The sequence below is a fragment of the Gekko japonicus genome, unplaced genomic scaffold (genome assembly GCF_001447785.1).
Source record: "Gekko japonicus isolate JY-2015 unplaced genomic scaffold, Gekko_japonicus_V1.1 scaffold596, whole genome shotgun sequence".
NCBI lineage: Eukaryota > Metazoa > Chordata > Lepidosauria > Squamata > Gekkonidae > Gekko > Gekko japonicus.
This window is the reverse complement of record NW_015174859.1, coordinates 907,947-927,349: the sequence shown is the minus strand read 5'-3', so window position 1 is coordinate 927,349 and position 19,403 is coordinate 907,947. Positions and strand designations below refer to the sequence as shown.

Sequence of the window (19,403 nt, the reverse complement as noted above, 5' to 3'; positions counted from 1 at the left end):
AATTGCTCGCTCACAACTTTAATGCCAGTAGCTCACAAAGCAGAATTTTTGCTCAGAAGACTCCACAGCTTAGAGGGAGCATTGCCTCTCACACTTGAAAATCGTTTCGTTGAACTAAACACACACACCTGGCTACAGCTTCCTGCAGGCACGAGATTTCAGACCAGAAACAGCAGCAGCAGCAGCATCACCGATACTGACCAAGAAAGTACAGTTTATTTCAACAGACTTAGGCAACAAATACAAATGACCTTTTCTAAGCACGATGCATGATTGACAGTGTGTGTCTTAGATTTCAAAGGACCAGTTCTTGCAGAACTGAAATGAATCCCTTCACTGACCACCAACCCCCCTGAAGAAGCTGCATTTCTTCCCATCAGATATTTTAAGTGCAACTCCAGGAAACCCAGCACTCGCTCACTCACTCTCACATGCCAAGGAGGCCACAAGAGCCCCAGTGACTGCGCTACTTCCCCTGCTTTGAGGTGAGTTCCTGAGCTTTCCCTCGGTCAGCACTTTTTGGGACAAAAGCGATAGCATCCAAAACTTTCTGGCTTAACACATCTCAAGCATCAAGTTCCTAAATTCATTTTTTAAATCTGTCTTAGAAAACACTGATGTAGCCCTTGTAAACATGTGGTGACACAGAAAGCCACAGCTCTGCAGGGAAAAAGAAAACACGTGAAACAGAAGTGGCGACTCAGACAACGGACAGCGCGTGTAACTTTTTGCCAGGAAAAGCCCACTGGCCATTCAGCAGAAGCATGTCAACAATCTCTCGGGAGCACAGGGAGAGAACAACTCATGACAAGGAAGTGGAAAGGGACAAATCTCCCCCCAAGTGATGGGCAAGATTTTCTGAAACTGCCATCTTTGTGCATTTGAAGTTCTTAAGGCTCTGGCTGACCTCTTTCAGACTGTGATTGTGGTGCTCAGTGGTGGAGAAAAACAACCTGTTAGGAAGAAGGCTGGGCTGAACCCCTTGGTCAAAACATGCCAGTCAAGCTGCGAGCCTGAACTGCAGCTTGGAGGGGTCTGACTCCAGATACAGGCTTGCCACATCCTTTGCTGTCTGGGATAACTAGACTAGCTCTGCACACCCCACCTTTTCTCTATCAGCTCTGCAGCTGGTGCTACATAACATGTATCAGGTGGGTACTATTTTCAGTTGTCTGCCCTCGTGTGAGAAATGTCTTGTCACCACCAGCTTGTCTCGATCCCTTTCTTGAACAGGGGGGGCATCAATGGAACGGGTAATGTTGCAGATGTGGCATCTCTGGGTACAAAGGATGATTGCTCCAGCTCTTCAGGAAAGACTTCAGCACCAACAAAGCGGACTTTCAAGACACTCCTAAAGAAGAGTGAAATGACGACCCAGGATTTGTTAGAGCTATGAAGTGGCAGCAGGCGTTCCTCCAATAACCAAGGCTTGGCTTATACACTCAAAGCTTCAGAAAAAAACTGTGCAAATGCATTGGACCTTCTACAACTCAGAAATCAAAGTGGCTGGTCTCTCCTGAAGTCGGTTTCCGGTCTCCTCTCAAGATAACTGCTACTTCTAATATGATCAACACTGAACCAGGCAAAGAACAAAAAAATCAAACATTCACAAGGTCTGCATTAGTGGTCCAAGCGCTGGGTATGTGGTACAGAGTCAAGGGCAGCGTGAGTGATCCCTCTTCCAGCCAGGTAACAAGTTACCACCCCTGCTCCCAAGACAGCATCCAAGACTTTCGAGCACCAGATTCAGGTTCTTTTCTTGCCTGTTAAAAAGCATCTCACTGTGTTCGTAGCTGATAATCTAGGACAGAAAATAACATTTCTGTGAGTTCACTTTTCTTGAAGCCACTGTCCCTCATGCACAGAGTAGGGGAGGCCCAAAATGGAGCTCCCCTGCATTTCTCACTGACAGCTGTGCTGTTAAGAGACAATGTCCCCCTAAGCTGAGTCAGTGTGAGCTAGCTCACAGTTTTTTAGCCTCCGGCTCACACATTTTTGTCTCAGCTCAGGAAGGAGGGCTCCAGAGCAAACTAGTTTATGCAGCAGCCGAATCGCTCGCTCACAACTTTAATGCAAGTAGCTTACAAAGCAGAATTGTTGCTCACAAGACTCCAGAGCTTAGAGGGAGCATTGGTACCATTTTTCATAGCCCTTCCTTTCCAGGCCTGAGAAGGAAGTAGCACACACTGGCAGCAGGAACTGTGCTGTCATTTGCTCCCAAGTTGTATCTATGTGGAAACAAATCACCCACGACACCTAGCGGGGAAGATTCCCTCCATTACTCCTGGGAGCTTTTCTAAACCCCTATGAGAACAAAGCAGGGAAACTGTTCTTACACATACCTCCGTTCTGGGTGATATAACGCACCCACGGCAATGCCTGATAGCCGCTCTTCTCAATAATTTTCAAATAGCGAACCTGGAAAAAAAGAACACGGGCAGTGTTGGTTTCGATCATCCTGGGTAGTTTGAAACGGAAAAGGAAGATGCCGTTTTGGGGGAGATAGGAGCGGAAGGCTGCCTTCAACTGAGGGGACCGCAGACTTCCTAAAAAGGGCTCTTTTTGTAGCAGGAACTCCTTTGCATATTAGGCCACACCCCCTAATGTAGCACGCTAATGGGTGGCTTCCCCTCTTTGTCCTCGGCTTCAACACTTGGGAGCCCAAAGTGGGCCCTCATCAGGTACTCCTTCCCTCCCTGCAAGTGGAGGACAGAAAACCAGAACTCCTCACACACCGGAGAGAACCTCCACCAGAGGCTGCCATGCTGCTGAGGACCTCACATTCTCCTCCCCCCCACACACACACTCACCAGTTGCTGCCTTACCAAACAGTCGCAAGCAATATAGAACCAAAAGGCAAATTGACCTGGATCCTGGTTAGCAAGGGCTCCAGAAGTGTTATGCAAGACAGGCAGACCCAGGCAGATTAATCTCCTCCGATACCCATGAATGAAAAGTAATTCAGGGGAACAAATGCAGAGTCCTCACACACCGGAGAGAACCTCCACCAGAGGCCGCCATGCTGCTGAGGACCTCACGTTCTCCTCCCCCACACACACACACACACCAGATGCTGCCTTACCAAACAGTCGCAAGCACTATAGAACCAAAAGGCAAATTTGACCTGGATCCTGGTTAGCATGGGCTCCAGAAGTGTTATGCAAGACAGGCAGACCCAGGCAGATGAATCTCCTCCGGTACCCATGAATGAAAAGTAATTCAGGGGGACAAATGCAGAGTGTCCAGTGGCACTTTTAAGACCAACGAAGGTGCCACTGGACTCTACTGTAGGAGAGCAGTGCAGACATCTGCGTGGCAAACCCGAATGAATTCACTGTTCTCCTGCCTGTTCTCCTGGCTGGAAATTGGGAACCCAGGTATCAGGCTAATTGCCCAAGGCAGAAACATTTGCTGATGTGCTGAGTTCATAGTGAGAAGCTACCTTGGCAAAGGGACAACAGGAGATAAGGAGCTGTGAGCTTTCGGGATCAACACATTCCACAATATGATCGTATGCCTGTCATTTTCCCTTACGCAGGGAGAAAAAGGGAGGGGGAAAGGAGGAGACGGATTTTCAATAAATATTGCTGGTGAGTGAGAGGATTCATTCAGTCAGCTTTCTGCAGAAGCTGTTTGTGTCCTGTCTTCTTTGAACCCCGGCAAACTACACTCTACCTTTCTCCTATTGCTTCAGACCAACCCAGCTGGCCACCAGAAGTAATTCAGGGGTTAGGCTGGCAAACAGACAAGCTGCCTAGACAAAGGGGGATCCAGTCTCCTCAAGACTCACAAAGCTCCTTTCTCTGGAAAGTTTGGCATTTCCAAGACAGAGATGCAGTGAAATGCAGCAGGTCTCCCCAACACATGCAACCACCCCACTTTTGACCGAGCTCCCAGCTCTCCACAGCTAAGGATCCCTACGGATTCTCAACTGCAGCCGCCCGTCCTGGTGAGAATCCGCTTCCGTCAGCTTACCGGGAAAGACTTGACAGACCACACAATTGCGCTGCTCTCAGGCACCCACTTCACGCTCCCAACGGTGGTCTTGAATTTTGGCGAGTCAGCATCATTTGGAACAGGAATGTGAATCTCCACGTTGTTGGCTGTGGATCGGCGCTTAAACTGACTCTTGGCCTGAAAAGATCAAAGCCCAGGGGGCACTTTAGGTCAGCCTCCTGGTCTCCCATAACATTAGAACTCAGAGGCATCCAATGAAGTTGATGGGCAACAGATTCGGGATGGACAAAAGGAAGTATTTCTTAACTCAGGGTGATTAAAATGTGGAACTCCAGAAGATGTAGTGATGGCAACAGGCATAGATGCCTTTAAAATGAAAGATTCAGAGAGGAGAAGTCTATCTCTGATCCGTGGCTAGTAAAGGGAACTTCCTTACGCAGAGGCAGCAGCACTCTGAAACCCAGAGATAGGCAGCAACTTTAGGGGAAGGTCTTGTCCTCTGTGCCCTGTTTGCTGGCCCTCTAGGGCACCTGGCTGGCCACTGTGTAAAACAGGGTCTGATCCTGCCAGGGTTATTTGTATGAAAAATAAAAATGATTTAAAGCCTTATGTGGGAATGAAAACTTGCTGATTATTAAGGTGCCATCAGACTGCTGGTTTTTATTGTTCACACAGCATTTTATTTATTTTGCTTTTATTGAACTCACACTTGTAGTATGAATGGGAATATAAAGATTTTTATATATAGGTTTTTTCCTTCTTGATTGTTCATATTCATATTTTTTCTTGGTTTTATGGTTTTCTCTTTTAAGTAATATTTTATTAGAATGTAAGAAAGGCCTGTTATATAGAAGGCTTTCCCCTTGTAGGTCTGATATTGCTAGCAGACAAGATAATAGGTACAAAGTTCATGATTCTGTAGTTCTTAAGGGCAAAACCCTGCAATGTCTGGGTCAGAGAAGATTTTAGTCTCATATCAGTAAAAAATACTTTTGTTTGGGGTATAACAATTCCTTGCCCATTATCATTTTAGATTAGGTTAAGTAAACACTTAGATTTATGTAGATACATCTCTCTTTACATCTGGCAAATCATAAGCTTATTATTCAAATGACCATTGTCTTTTATAACCAATTATGCCTTTTGAATATTGTTTTCTTGATTATGTCAGTTCATACATAAAAGATCATGTACTTCCTGAATATGCTCAGAAAGCAGTCAACTTTTGATGGGCTATTTGGTCCAACTGTTCTCCCGTGTCTAATTGCAATTAAACATAGATCTTCCTCCTCATTTGACTTCATTTTTTATTTGGAATCTAATACGTATAACACACTGTAACCCCCTCTGAAATTTGTTCACATCTTTAAAGTGCTTTGCTGTTTCTATCTCAATGAATCGCAGGAGGGCTTTACACTGGGGCTATGGAGGTTTCAAGAAACAATCTTTGAAGGAAACTGGCTTTAAGCAGTACGGGATGGAAAAGTCAAAAGGGGGCTAGAGAGAGAGGGGAACCACCAACCTTGATCATGTACTCTATGCGGCTGTGGGAGTGCTTCTCTATGACTGACTCAATCCAGATCAGCGGCTTTACCTGTTTGTAAAGAGGTACAGCAGACATGACGTATCACTGGCTTCCAGGCTGTTCTAGGAAACAGTTCCACAAGCAGAACTTCATAAGCACCAGGACAACCAGTTCTGAGGCTGTGGAGACAACTGCCAGCATGCTCAACCAGAGGACTGCAAGATACACAATGTCCTCCAAGAGATACTTGGCTAGTGAAAGGATTCTCTAACTAGTGATGCATGAAGATAGATCAAGATGGGTGGCCATGTCAGTGTAGCAGCAGAAAAGAGCAAGATTCCAGTAGCACTTTAAAGACTAACAACATTTGTGGTAGGTTAGGAGCTTTCGTGAGTCTTCAGGTGCTGCTCGCTGCTCACTTCTTCGTGAAAGCAAGGACACTAGAAGCCCTCCCACTGTTGCCCCCCCACCCAGCACCAAGAATACAGAGCATCACTTGCCCCAGACCAAGAGTTCCTATCGATACCTTGTGGCTAATAGCCACTGATGGGCCTCTGCTCCATAAGTTTATCCAATCCCCTCTTGAAGCCATCCGTGCTTGTAGCCACCACCACCTCCTGTGGCAGTGAATTCCGTGTGTTAACCATGTGTTAAGGTGCTACCAGACTCTTACTCTTTTCTACTGATGCATGAGCCCCTCATTTCAGATCCCAAGTGGATTTCCTGCAAAGGCTTAGGAAAAATAAGCTCTCTTTTTCCCCCTCAAAACTTCTAAACCCTCACACTTTCTTCCCTGCATACCTAAAAAAGATGTTTAAAAAGCCTTTCAATGAACCACTCTTAAAACTCCTGTGCAGTACTATATAACTAAAACACAAAAACAAGACGCTTCCTTTGGTAGAAAACAACATATGAACAAAGCCTCCTCACTTTTCACAAAATGTTCCACTATTATAAGAGTGCTCCTGCCCATGTAATTTCTTGAACCATTTGTAATATACTCAATTTAAATCATGAGCAGAAGATCACCAGCCACAAGGAAGCTTGTGTAGAACTACGATTGTGAACTGCAGAAATTTTCTGTCACACAACAATTCTTTTTGAACAAATTCTGGTACACTTTGCTTTTACCGTTTCTGTTTCTAGCTATAGTGCAATAGTAATGACTTTATTGCTTTGCTACTTAGAGTGCATTCTGATTTTACTCAAGTCCGGCCAACATTCAACTGCACTCACGTGAGTATTCAGGCGGTATGACATTAGCTCAAACTCCCCATCAGGTGGGATAAAAGAAATGGTCCGGTCATTTTCGAAGCGAGACAGACGCACACACTGGTGGAACTTCACATCCTCCAGTTCCACTGATTTGCTTTTTCCACCTGTGAGGAAAGGGATCAACAGACACAAATAAAGTAGAACTCCTTAAGACAGCCCTCTACCTAAAAGTTGGTGCTTGCAAGAATAGCCCCAACTACGTCTCTACAGATCAGACTAAATATTCAAACACACATTTTATGTGTATGCTCCATCCCTTTTCACGCTTCGAAGATCAGAGCCAGGGCACACCAAGGCCAGAGATGTCTTCTGCTGAACTGCCCTAGGATCTTTGGTTCACAAATCTGGCCATGCACCAGAAGCAAGTGCTGCAAAGGCTGCTTCTTAGAAGGAAGGCACTGTTATTTCTGTGGTAGCCATACATGCTCAGGCAAGGGACAGAGACACATGAATCTGGGATTCACATACACATTCCTCAGGAAGTATGAGCGACACATACTCTCTCTTTTCACTGAAGGAACACAAACAAGGAGCTTTATGGGTCAGAGGCTAACAGGCAGGCAGGATTAGGATGGCAAAGGTTGCTTTCATGGGCACAGGGGTTACTGAGCCCGAGGCCCCTTACAGCTATGCTCTTCTACGACTACACTCCTGTGTTGGTCTCACAAGGCCCATGTCCCTGAAAGAACGGCTAGACATCTGTCAGGCCAAGGAGGTGGGAGATGGAGGCCCTCCTTTCATCAAGATATTTAGTGCCATCTAGCCAAAATTTTTAGAAGAACTATTCAAATACGTGGTGACAGCAGCTAGAACTATTTATGCAGCAAAATGGAAACTAGACGTCTATCCATGGTTAGAAGAAAGGGAAAATAAACTTGCTGAATATAAAGTAATGTTAAAATTAACAACCCATTTGATAAATAGATCTATTATGAAATCTGAGGAAAGATGGAGCGTGTAGGAGACAAACATAAAGTGAGAAAATATCATATACAAATGTATGATAATGAAATAGAGGTAGAATTAAAATTTGTTCCAAATGTAGTATCCTGAATATGAATGGGTTTTCTATATGAGATATATAACAGACTTTCTTTTACACCGTGATATACTACTTATCTATGAAAGGATCTAATGAATATGTAGAGGTGGCGAAAATATGTTATGTTGAATGCATAATAATGATGAAATCAGTGTAGTCAAAATAGATTTGTCATGACGTTTGAAACTTAAAATGTAAATGATGAATACAATTGTACCCCAACAGAAATAAGAATTATAGTACTTTATACATAATACCTTAAAATTATAATGAAGGGGATGAATGGAAAATTATTCTGTCTTATACATCATGTACTACATGATTGTCTTTGACAGATGTAATTATCTTGTATAACCCATTTTTTTCTTTCCCCCCTTTTCCTTACCCTGTTTTTTTTCTAAAATAAATAAATAAATATTTAAAAAATGATATTTCGTGCCACCAGCAAGCAGTGTTTGTTCCTCCCACCCTCACGCCCAACGAGACCAGGGGCTGTCCCGCCTGATGCAATCTTCTGTCTGGCAGACAAACACCTGAGAAATTGCTACAGACATACTCACGGCCCGTGTTGTCAAAGAGCACTTTATCATTTAGGCCAAGACGGAGTTCCGGCATCCCAGAAAGGAAAACCCTCATTTTGATGGATCCGACGATCTCACTACGCAGAACGTTTCCATTGGCACTAACCTGCAGAGGGGGGAGGGAGTTGTAGTCGCAGCCTGAGACTGTTGCAAGAGGCATAGAATTATTTCAGATACTGAGTTACATTATCTGTGTTGCTCACTTTGTACCAGACCCAAGTAAACACACACGAGCCACAATGATAGGAATCTTATAGAAGTGGTTTTGAAGTGCTGGATACATGATGAACGACTGGGTGTGAGCATTCAGTCTTATAGTTCTCTGCCTCATTTAGTGCTCATTTTACAGCACTTTAAAATGCTACAGGTGGAGTCAAGCCACAAAAGCCTCTCCTAAGTGGGAGGTTCCAAGTAACTGTCATTGTAAACAATTTTTGTATCTGCGAACATTTACAATTATAAACGTATCATCGATATGAGCAAGATGCCACTTTGGAAGATCACCTTTCCTTCTACAAGTGTCTTGAGCATTACTGGATCCAGTAAATATTTTCCCTCCTCAAGGTGCTCCCCCTGGCCTGGCTTTTTCAGTTCCAGCCTTCCCCTCCTGGACCTATAACTGCCACTAAATCTTTCAGCTGCCTTCTGTGGCAGTTTAATAAGCAAAACATTTTGCAATTTTTACTCTAAGATGCACCAACACAATGTTTTGCTAAAGCAGCCACTGGACTTTCCCATGGCAAGAGGCTATTTCAGTTTACTCCTTGTTCCCTTGACTTACACCATGACTACTTGAGAAGAATACCCACATCACTTTTAAGCAGGCAGAGCAAGTCAAGGACAAAACCGCATAGTCAGACTCTGAGGATCAGGCTGGGTCTGCTCGCCTGAAGTGAGCTACTCCTAAGGACACGCAGGCTCTTTTTAAAGGAGGGGAGGGGCCTCAAAGGACACAGCCCACGGCCTCGGACCAAGTGATGAGCCCCCTTTGCTCACCAGGGCTCCTATTCGGCCACATTCTCCTGGATTTAGGCTACACCTGCCAAACCGCACCAGCACTTGTATTCTGGCCACACAAAAGGACCTCGGCCACCAGGGCTGAGAAAGGCCTCTCGGCTCCATACAAAACAGCTTCATAAGTTGTCACATGCACTCCTGAATGCTTGTAAATAAAGCAAGTCACTACACACAAAGTCTGCACCCACCAAGAGGTTCACAGATTCTATAACATCCAGGAACACCTCATTCTTCCGGTACTTTATCCCTTCAGATCGCCAAGACACGGCATTTGTAACAGTGGCAGGGGGGCGTGGAGCTCCAGTGTCCAACTTGTGACCTTCTTGAGTTATGTACCTTCACAAAACAAGCACAAGAGGCTCAAAATGTTAATACCCAGTTATTTCAGCCCTAAATTGAAATTGAAAAACTGAAATTATGGTATGGCATTGTGTGTGGAATAGCCAGAGATCCTCGGAAGAACTGTTTGGCTGCCAAGGATGTAGCTCTTTTTTGGCACCACTAGGTGGCGAGCTATGCTTATTTTTAGGCTGAGAGTGCTGTACCTTGCCTAAGGTCACCCAGCTCGCTCCATGGGGAATCGAATCAAGTTTTCCAGATTAAAGTTGACCGCTCTTAACCACTGCACCAAGCTTACTTACTGACAGACTGGACAGGGGGAAAAAGAGTCAATAGCTAAATCCAATCAAACCACACTCACATTTCTGGAGCAGGGAATCCTGTTACCTTCGTCACATATTTATGATTTTACCTAAGTGCAAGTGTTCTCAAGTACGGTTAACTGGTGGTCAGGCTTTGTGCCTAAAGTTCAAGACTACCTCTTCAATAGCTGAAGAAATTGTTGATTTATTATTCTTTAACGACAAACAGTTATAATCTTAAAACATTGCTTTGAGAACTTTAATGAGGGTTATCAAGCTGCCCCTGTTTACCTGTTATTTTTCATTTCAATTAATTAGCTTTAGGTTCCAATCATTTTATTTAGAGCACACGGGGCCAGACTGGATGATTTCTGGACCAGAGGTGTCAAACTCATTTGTCACAAGGGCTGGATCTGACATAAATGTCACTTTGTTGGGCTGGGCCATGTGTGCCATAAAATGTTAATATGAGGTACTGGAGATATAAAGTATATATAAAGATGGTTTCAGATGTCAAATGGCAATAGCAGGTGTGATTGGATTAGGTGTGATATGCAAAGGGATAGTAGGCATGGAGATATCAACACTGGTAATGAGATAGGAAACCTAGGTCCCAATTTGGTCCAAGTGCCATGGGACTCCCATTTCTCTCTCTCTGGCTCTTTCCGTCCCTCCCTTCCCCTCCCTCTCTGAAAAAGTGTGTTTGCACACAAAAGCATATATCTGGATTAAAACACTGTTGGTCTCAAACAGGACTCCCTCTCTCTCTATGGAGTGCTCTCACTGTCTCTTTCTTTCCCTTTATTTCTCTCTCTGGCATGCTCTCATAGGCTCTTTCCCCCTCTCCCTCTCTCTCTCTCTTTGAAGAAGTCTGCACAACACAAAAGCTTATACCTGGAATAAAACATTGTCTTCTTAAAATAGCCAAGGGACTCCGTTTCTCTCTCTCTCTCCTTCCCCCCCCCCCAGAGGTGGGAGAGGAGCCCTCAGCCAATCAAGGGAAGGGAGGATTGGCTTTCTTCCTCTCCTCTGTAAAGTAGGAAATAGAAGAGCCTGGGCAAAAGGAGCTGTGATGCAGGAAGCAGGAACAGGAAGCAGCAGAGTGCTACTTGCTCATGGGCTGCATAGGAGCCCTGCAGGGGCCAGATCGGCCCATGAGCCATATGTTTGACACCCCAGCTCTAGACCCCCTCCAAATTTTTAATTCTATGAATCTATATAGATACTCGGAGACAAGAACAGGGCTGCATGGGGGCCTGTATGCTAAAGCCCAGTCCAAGTAAGACTGAAGCGCAGTTAGTTGCTGAGACAGCTAACCAAAGGCTGAGGATTTGGCCTAGATGCAGTGGCACTCCTCAGATGATATATATTAGGTCTAGCTTCAACAGCATGATGCACATTTAACCAAGTGTCAGCCACAGCTGATCCTGAAAAGGCATGAAGTGCCAAATTATCTCCAGTCACATTCACAGCAGATGAGGAAAATCAGTGGGATACGGTGATTCCTGGTTATAAATTATATCGGAAGGTTGGGGGGAAGGGTTGGAGGTGGGGTGGCTCTGCATGTCAGAGAGGGTATACAGTCCAGTAAGATTAAGAAGGTAAGAGAATTAGATTCGCTTCTGGAAATGCTATGGGTTGAAATAGTGGGGCCAAAAGGAGGCTTAACACTGGGAGTTTGTTATTGCCCACCAGATCAAAAGATAGAGGATTATAAAATGATGAATAAAAGATAGCAGCTATACGAAATAACTGTGTTGTAATACGTGATTTTAACTACCCACACATTGATTGGGTCAATATGTGTTCAAGTAGGGAAAAAGAGATTGAGTTTCTAGACACTCTCAATGACTGTGCTATGGAGTAGATGGTCACAGAACCTACCAGGGGAGAGGTGATCCTGGATTTGGTCCTAAGTAACACCCAAGACCTGGTGAGAGATGTAAAAGTGATTGCACCGCTTGGAAACAGTGACCATAATGTTACTGAGTTCAACTTTTGTATAAATAGGAAGTTGCCCCAAAAGACCAACACTTTTAACTTTAAAAGGGGTAACTTCTCTGAGATGAGGGGACGTGAAGAGGAAACTGAAGAAAAAGTAAAAAGGGTCAAAACCATTGGGGAAGCTCGGAGACTATTTAAAGGTACAATCCTAGAAGCTCAGATAAAATATATCCCGCAGGTTAGGAAAGGCACAAATAAGTATAGAAAAAGGCCTGCAAGGTTAACAAAGTAATGGAAGCTGTAAAAGGTAAGAAGGATTCCTTTAAGCAGTGGAAAGCTAGTCTCAGTGAGGTTGATAAAAGGGAACACAGGCTGTGGCAAATAAAATGCAAGTCTGTGATCAGGCAGGCAAAAAGGGAAGATGAAGAGCATATAGCAAAAAACATAAAGACCAACAATAAAACGTTCTTCAAATAAATTAGAAGCAGGAAACCAGGCAGGGAGGCAGTGGGGCCCTTGGATGACCAAGGAGTAAAAGGATTACTGAAGGACAATAGGGAAATGGCTGAGAAGCTGAATGCATTTTTTGCTGCTGTCTTCACTGTGGAAGATGAGAAGTGCTTGCCCACTCCAGAACCACTGATTTCAGGAGGGGTGTCGAAAGACCTGAGTCAGACTGAGCTGATGAGAGAAGAGATCCTATGACTGATGAACAATTTAAAAACTGACAAATCACCAGGCCCGGATAGCATAAATCCAAGAGTTCTAAAAGAATTCAAATGTGAACTTGTGGATCTCCTGACAAAAATATGTAATCTTTCATTAAAATCTGCCTCCATTCCTGAGGACTGGAAGGTAGCTAATTTCACCCCCATCTTGATAAAGGGTTCCAGAGGAGATCCAGGAAATTACAGGCCAGTCAGTCTGACGTCAAAACCAGGTACCTTGGTGGAAACCGTTATTAAGGAGAGAATTAATTAGGCACATTGGTGAACAAAAAGTATTGATGCAGACTCAGCATGGATTCTGTAAGGGAAGATCTTGTCTCACTAACCTGTTAAGTGATCTTTGAAGGGGTGAACAAGCATGTGGACTAGGGGGACCCAACAGATGTTGATTAGATTGACTTCTAGAAAGCGTTTGATAAAGTTCTTCATCAAAGGCTCCTAAGTAAGCTCAACAGTCATGGGATGAAAGGACAAGTCGTCTTGTGGATCAAAAACTGGCTAATAGGAAACAGAGAGTGAGTATAAATGGGCAATTTTCACAGTGGAGGGTGGTAAGCAGTGGGGTGCTGCAGGGATCAGTACTGGGTCCGATGCTTTTTAACTTGTTCATTAAGGATTTGGAGTTGGGAGTAAGCAGTGAAGTGGCTCAATTGTTCAGGGTGGTGAGAACCAGGGAGGATTGTGAGGCATTCCAAAGGGATCTGTTGAGGATGGGTGAGTGGGTGTCAATGTGGCAAATAGGGTTCAATATGGCCAAGTGCAAAGTGATGCACATAGGAGCCAAAAATCCTAAGTATTAATACACGCTGATGGAGTCCGAGCTGGTGGACACTGACCAAGAGAGAGATCTTGGAGTCACAGTAGATAACTCACTGAAAATGTCGAGAAGTGTGTGACTGCAATAAAGAAGGCCAATGCTATGCTGGGGATTATTAGGAAGGGAATTGAAAACAAATCAGTCAGTATCATAATGCCCCTGCATAAATCGATGCTGCAACCTCATTTGGAATACTGTGTGCAGTTCTGGTCACCACACCTGAAAAAGAATATTATAGCATTGGAAAAGGTGCAAAAAAGGGCAACTAGAATGATAAAAGGGTTGGAACACTTTCCCTATGAAGAAAAGTTAAAGCGCTTGGGGCTCTTTACCTTAGAGAAATGATGACTGAGGGGTAACATGATAGAGGTTTACAAGATTATGCATAGGATAGAGCAGGTAGAGAAAGAAGTACTTTTCTCCCTTTCTCACAATACAAGAACTCATGGGCACTCAATGAAATTGCTGAGCCAGTTGGGTTAAAATGGATAAAAGGAAGTACTTCTTCACCCAAAGAGTGATTAACACATGGAATTCACTGCCACAGGAGGTGGTGGCAGCTACAAGCATGGACGGCTTCAGGGGGGGGGTTCAACAGTGGGAGGACTTCTAATGTCCTGGCCCCACTGATGGACCTCCTGAAGGCACGTGGTATTTTTGGCCACTGTGGGACAGAGTGTTGGACTGGATGGGCCATTGGCCTGATCCAACACTGGCTTCTCTTATGTTCTTATAACACACCTTGGGTGAGCTGCCTCTGAAGACTGTTTCAAAACTACAGTGGATTCAAATACAGCAGCAAAAATGAATACATCTTGCCACTACTGAAAGAGCGTCACTGGCTACCAATGAGTTTCCAGGCACAATTCAAGTTACTGGATATTACCTTTACTAGTCTGGAATCTGTTCTGTTCTTACTGTGGCAATGAGGCAGTGACATTCTCACCCATGGTACTTGACACAGGCCACTCCCTCCCTGAAACCATTCACCTAGCACCTACATTTTTAAAGCTTTCTTTCTTTTTCCAAGCCAATTGACAACACTTTGTTTGTTGTCTTACGCAGTCTGACCACAATTTTTTATACCTTGTGACCTGCCTTGAGTCTCACCAAGAAAGGGAGTCTATAAAGAAAATAAATACTTACTCTTGTAAAATTTTACTATCTGTTGTTTGAGGGTATCCAAAATCCATAAGTTCATCTAAGAGCTCATAAATGATAACAAAATTGTCACGAATGCTCTCTTCTTCCAGTTCTTTGAAGTATTCAGAAAATACCTGAAACATCCAAACCAGATGAATAAGGGCCTCAATTTTTAAAGTAACACAGCTATCAACAACTGACAGAAACTCTCCTAAAACTTTCCCCTACTGGGAAAACTATCAGCACAACATTCTATACAAGATCACATAGAGTGCCCTGAGATTTTCCCACCCCACTGTTCAGACTTCTCTGGCTTCTGACTCTTCAGTCAGGCCTGGAGTTGTAAAGGCTTGGAGATGGGCTGTTCCCCGCCCCCCCCCTCCCCGGACCTTTTTTCAATGTTTCCAACAAAGAAATTGGAAACTTTGATGGAGCACTGGGGGAAGAAAACCAATGAAGGATTTTCTGTCTTTGAATGAGTGACGTCTTCCGTGCAAACACACATTCCCTCCCTCCCGTCCCACTGTGAGCTCTCACAGGGCCATTCTGCAGTGCGTGTGGTTGCTCATGGCAGTTTGTCCAGAACTGAAGAAGGGGGCGCCCACCTCTGGAGCATGTGACGGTTTGGATGGGAAAAGACCGTGGTGTTGGCTCCAGAGGAGGAGGGGAACCCCCTCAGATAGCTTTTAGCTGGGAGAAATCCTGTCCGCGGCCAGCCTGCACAGGTGCAGTTCCAATATGTGTCTGCACAGAAGATGCCAATGAACAACGGTTACAGGTAAGTGCAACTCTGTTTTCATCCTCTGTCTTCGGTGCAACACCACACTGGGACGCTAGCAAGCTACTCACTGAAGGAGGTGGGGGGTGAAGCTCTCACTGGAAAAGTGACTGGAGAACTGCCTGGCCCACATCAGCATCCTTCCTTGCTTGTGCTTTCTGGACAGTGGTTCCAAAGTGGAAAGGGCTGGAATCAATGAAGTCGGCGATAGAGACCCAAGGGTGTCTCAACTCCCAAGGCCGGGGCATCCAAAGCAGCTCTCTTGGGTGGATTCTTAGCTGTTGGAACTGCTAGAATCAGTTGACTGGATGATGGACTAGAATGGGACTCCAGTGCTGGAACCAATGGGGTTGACCGGCTCGAGGGCAGTTTTGGATGTTCCAGGCCAGGAACCAACCTGGACAGGCCCGAGGCAGACAAAGCATTTTGTGCGTCCACATCACGGTGAGTCATTTTGGTTCCACATTTAGTGCCTTTCTGGAAAAGCACCTTGGAATCCATGACAGGCACCACAAGTGACAGAGGGGAAATGGGAAGGACCAAGGGGCAAATTGACAAGAGTCTCCTCACTCTGCCAATAATACCTCACCAGGACAAAAAAAATCTTGAAGATGGGAAAAGACACCCAGCACAGGTAGAAGAATGATCAATAGAACACAGCTCACTGGAAAGCTCGTATCCATGCAGCAGCAAACAAGAACCTGAGGGAGAAGGGGGTGCCTGCCCTCCAGAGCATGTGACAGTTTGGGTGGGAAAAGACCATCACGTTGGCTCTGGACGGGGAGAGGCACCCCCTCAGATAGCTTTTAGCTGGAAAAAATCCTGTCCGTGGCCAGCCTGCATAAGCGCAGTCCCAATGTGGGCTGTACCAAATATGGAAGACGAATAATTCTTACAAGTTTTCCAGTTTGGTGTAGTGGTTAAGCACGTGGACTCTAATCTGGGAGAACCGGGTTTCATTCCCTATTCTTCCACTTGCAGCTGCTGGATGACCTTGGGCTCCTGGATGGCCTTAGGCAAGCCATAGTTCTGTCAGAGCTGTCCTTGAAAGAGCAGTTCCTGAAAGAGCTCTCTCAGCCTTACCTACCTCACTGGGTGTCTGTTTTGGGGGAGGGGAAGGGAAAGAAGTTTGTAAACTGCTGTGAGACTCCAAGTGAAGGGCAGGGTATAAATCCAATTTCCTCCTCCTCCTTAAAATGTATAGCAGAACCTCCCCCCCCAGTTTTTCCAATGGAAAATCTGGGCAAACTGGAAAAAAAACTCATGATTTTTTCCCCTTTTGGAATGAATGAATGAAAGGCTTTTCAAGACAAGATTTTACTCAAAATAGAGATAACACTATATACTGTAGACATATATAACACATTTTCAATCATTTATAATGTAAGTAATTTTGGCAATAATTAATATGCTATAATGTGTTTTAAAATAACACGCTATTAAAGACTTCAGTGTTGTTATAAAGTTTAACCATATTCACATATGCTAGTGCTCCTACCTATAGCAACCATATGACCATTTCTGTCCAAATGATAGTTTCTATTTTTCCTGCCAAATTCAACTTTTTTTCCACTGACACAAATGATACACATGCTAAGGTAGTACAGGGTGCAGCAATTTACGACTGTCTCAAGTACTGGGTTTATTTGCCGTTTTTCTTACCACAACATTTATACTTTTAAATTCCATAAAGATCTCAAATAGAACTAGTTAATATCCTAAGCTATAAATGATGCATTTTAAATTCGTAAATTTGTAAATTAATTTAGATTTTATATGAAACTAAGTACTGCATATGTTCCAATTTTCTCAAAACTTCTTGGGGCACAGCTTCAACATTTCCAAAACTTTTACGTTAGGCCCACAGTACAACTGCACACACAGAAAGCTTTACAAAAAAACTCAGACCCTCAAAATCTTTCAGAGTTGGAGCAAACACCTGAATGAACATCATGCTCACCTGAACAACCTTGTAGAGAAAGGAGAACACTAAAGAGACGCAAGCATTCTTCTTGGATGTTGCAACAACTAGAAAAGTATGTTTAGGAGCTTGAATTCAAACCTGGGTCCTAACTCATTTCCTACAGTCTACTTCCAGTTTTACCTTCTGTTTAAATATTGGAGCAGCAGCATAAAAGTGAGGCTGGACGGCTCATCCACCATTCACTTTCTGCTGACACAGGGATTACATCAGAACAGCTGAACAATAGCACCAATCTGTGCAAGAACCCCCAAATGTCTAGCAAATGCTTTTAAGTCTTTAAGTCTTTGACAAAGCCCTATGACAGTAGGAAGATAGGTAGGGGGAAAGTGGTATGTGGAGGACCAATAAGCCCCAACTGTAGACTGGTCCACTGCCAGAGCAGTCAAGTGGGGCTGCCCTTCTCTTGACTGTACTACTTGTCACTTTCAGTTGCAACTGGAGCACTTTAGCAGAGGTTCTGGGTTGGCTGCCCAACAAAAATCTGTGGCTAAAAAGTTCCCTCAAAAATTGCTTGCTTTAAGAGGTCAGCAGGCAGACTTCCACTATTCAATGTGGGTAACTGAGCACTGGCCTATGACGGAAGAAACCCGCACACAAATCCCTACTCTGGGTGACCTCAGGCCAGTTGTCTTCTTTCAATCCAGTTTACTTCACAGGGTTGTTACAAAGATGAATTGGGGGGGGGGGGATGCCATCCTGGACTTCTTAGAAGATAACTGAGACTAACAGTACAAACAATAAAATAAAATTTGTTCCAGCCAAATATGTTCCCATCAGAATTGTGAAACTACATCCTTTTCCACTTGCACTTATGCCAGGATATTCCATATTTTATTTTGGCAAAGGATACGGTACAAGTTGTTATGCTTGATCCACATAAAGCGTACACCTCCATGTGCCAGAATTGGAGAAAGTGCCCCTTCCTCTTCCTTCTCCATAAGAATTGGCATGAAATGTTCCACTTCAGACATATCCACATCTCCACGATAATTTCTACAGATGAGCACCTAAAATTGAAGTGGGGGAGAGGAGGGTAAAACCCTAAATATCTTGAAACAAAAAGTTCAGACTGACAGCTCTGCTTGAGGACTCCTACCACAAAGTAAACAGTGTTCTGCGCTATTTACTTTGTGCTATTGGTGGTGGTTTTTACCCACTTGCCCAATATTTGGTTCATCTTTGGGAGCACTTGTTAACTTGTGCCTGATTGCCATCTCGGAATTGTATTATCTGATGTCGCATGGTTTTAATATTCGGAGCTATGTTTTAACTGTTTCAAATTGTCCTATAGTTATCTGTTGTAACCCACCTTGAGCCCTGTGGTGCAGGGAAGAACGAGCTAAAAATTTATATAAATAAATAAGAAACCACACAATACCAAGAATCTGTCCTCTGCATAGGCCTGGCGAGGACAGGCATGGTTGGCCAAGGGAAAAACTGTGGCTAAAGAGGGACCTCAACCCCTGCATGCTCGACAAGGCCAGCAGAAGCCTCCCGCAAGAACAGAATGCTCTGGAGCGGGACTGGAGCTCGCTCGCAGGGAGGCCGGCCCTTATCGCCAGACTCTGCGGGGAGCAAGCAGGGACGCGAGGATGCTGCTCTCGGCAGGCAGAGGCACATCATGCCGGCCCTCCCGCCGCTCACTGCCAGCGGGCCTCGCCTAGCGGGCCCCAACAGCGATGATCGTCCTGCTGCTGAAAGACCCACGACCGAGGACCCACAGCAGCCTCGCACGCAACCGTGTTGGCCTGAACGGACACGGGGCTCTACTGGGCCAGAGCCAGGCCGGCAAACGGAGGGAGGGAGGGGTGCCTACCTGCTTGCCTGCGATTGAGAGCCTCGCTGCCCCCCACCCCTGCAACAGCCGAAAGAAAACCGCACCCGTTACCCTGACGACCACAGTCGCGGGGGTGGGGGCTAAACACGTGACGCGTTCCGTAAGAGCCCCCCCCCCCCCCCCCCCCCCCCCAC

The 19,403-nt window shown here is 44.8% G+C and overlaps 1 protein-coding gene across 1 annotated transcript; it reads right to left on the bottom strand.

Moving 5' to 3' along the window:
• Positions 1-227: 227 nt before the first annotated feature.
• Positions 228-18,646, bottom strand: AP1M1 (adaptor related protein complex 1 mu 1 subunit). Its single transcript, XM_015424653.1, has 12 exons — positions 18,590-18,646; positions 18,283-18,439; positions 17,409-17,476; positions 14,674-14,804; positions 9,586-9,733; positions 8,360-8,486; positions 6,719-6,861; positions 5,480-5,551; positions 3,976-4,134; positions 2,611-2,696; positions 2,343-2,458; positions 228-1,801 (listed from the first exon to the last, which is right to left on the bottom strand). Exons 1-12 carry the CDS (start codon positions 18,644-18,646, stop codon positions 1,779-1,781), a joined length of 1,287 nt encoding a protein of 428 aa, XP_015280139.1. The 3' UTR covers positions 228-1,778.
• Between the last annotated feature and the right edge of the window lie 757 nt (positions 18,647-19,403).

Excerpts from the sequence above, each read along its gene's own strand:
- AP1M1 (XM_015424653.1), bottom strand. The coding sequence starts at position 18,646 with ATGGCAATCAGGCACAAGTTAACAAGTGCTCCCAAAGATGAACCAAAT. Across the intron at positions 14,805-17,408 it reads TTCTCTACAAGGTTGTTCAG|GTATTTTCTGAATACTTCAA; the intron begins GTGAGCATGATG and ends TGGATGTTTCAG. Across the intron at positions 2,697-3,975 it reads GGTCTGTCAAGTCTTTCCCG|GGAGGGAAGGAGTACCTGAT; the intron begins GTAAGCTGACGG and ends CTCCACTTGCAG.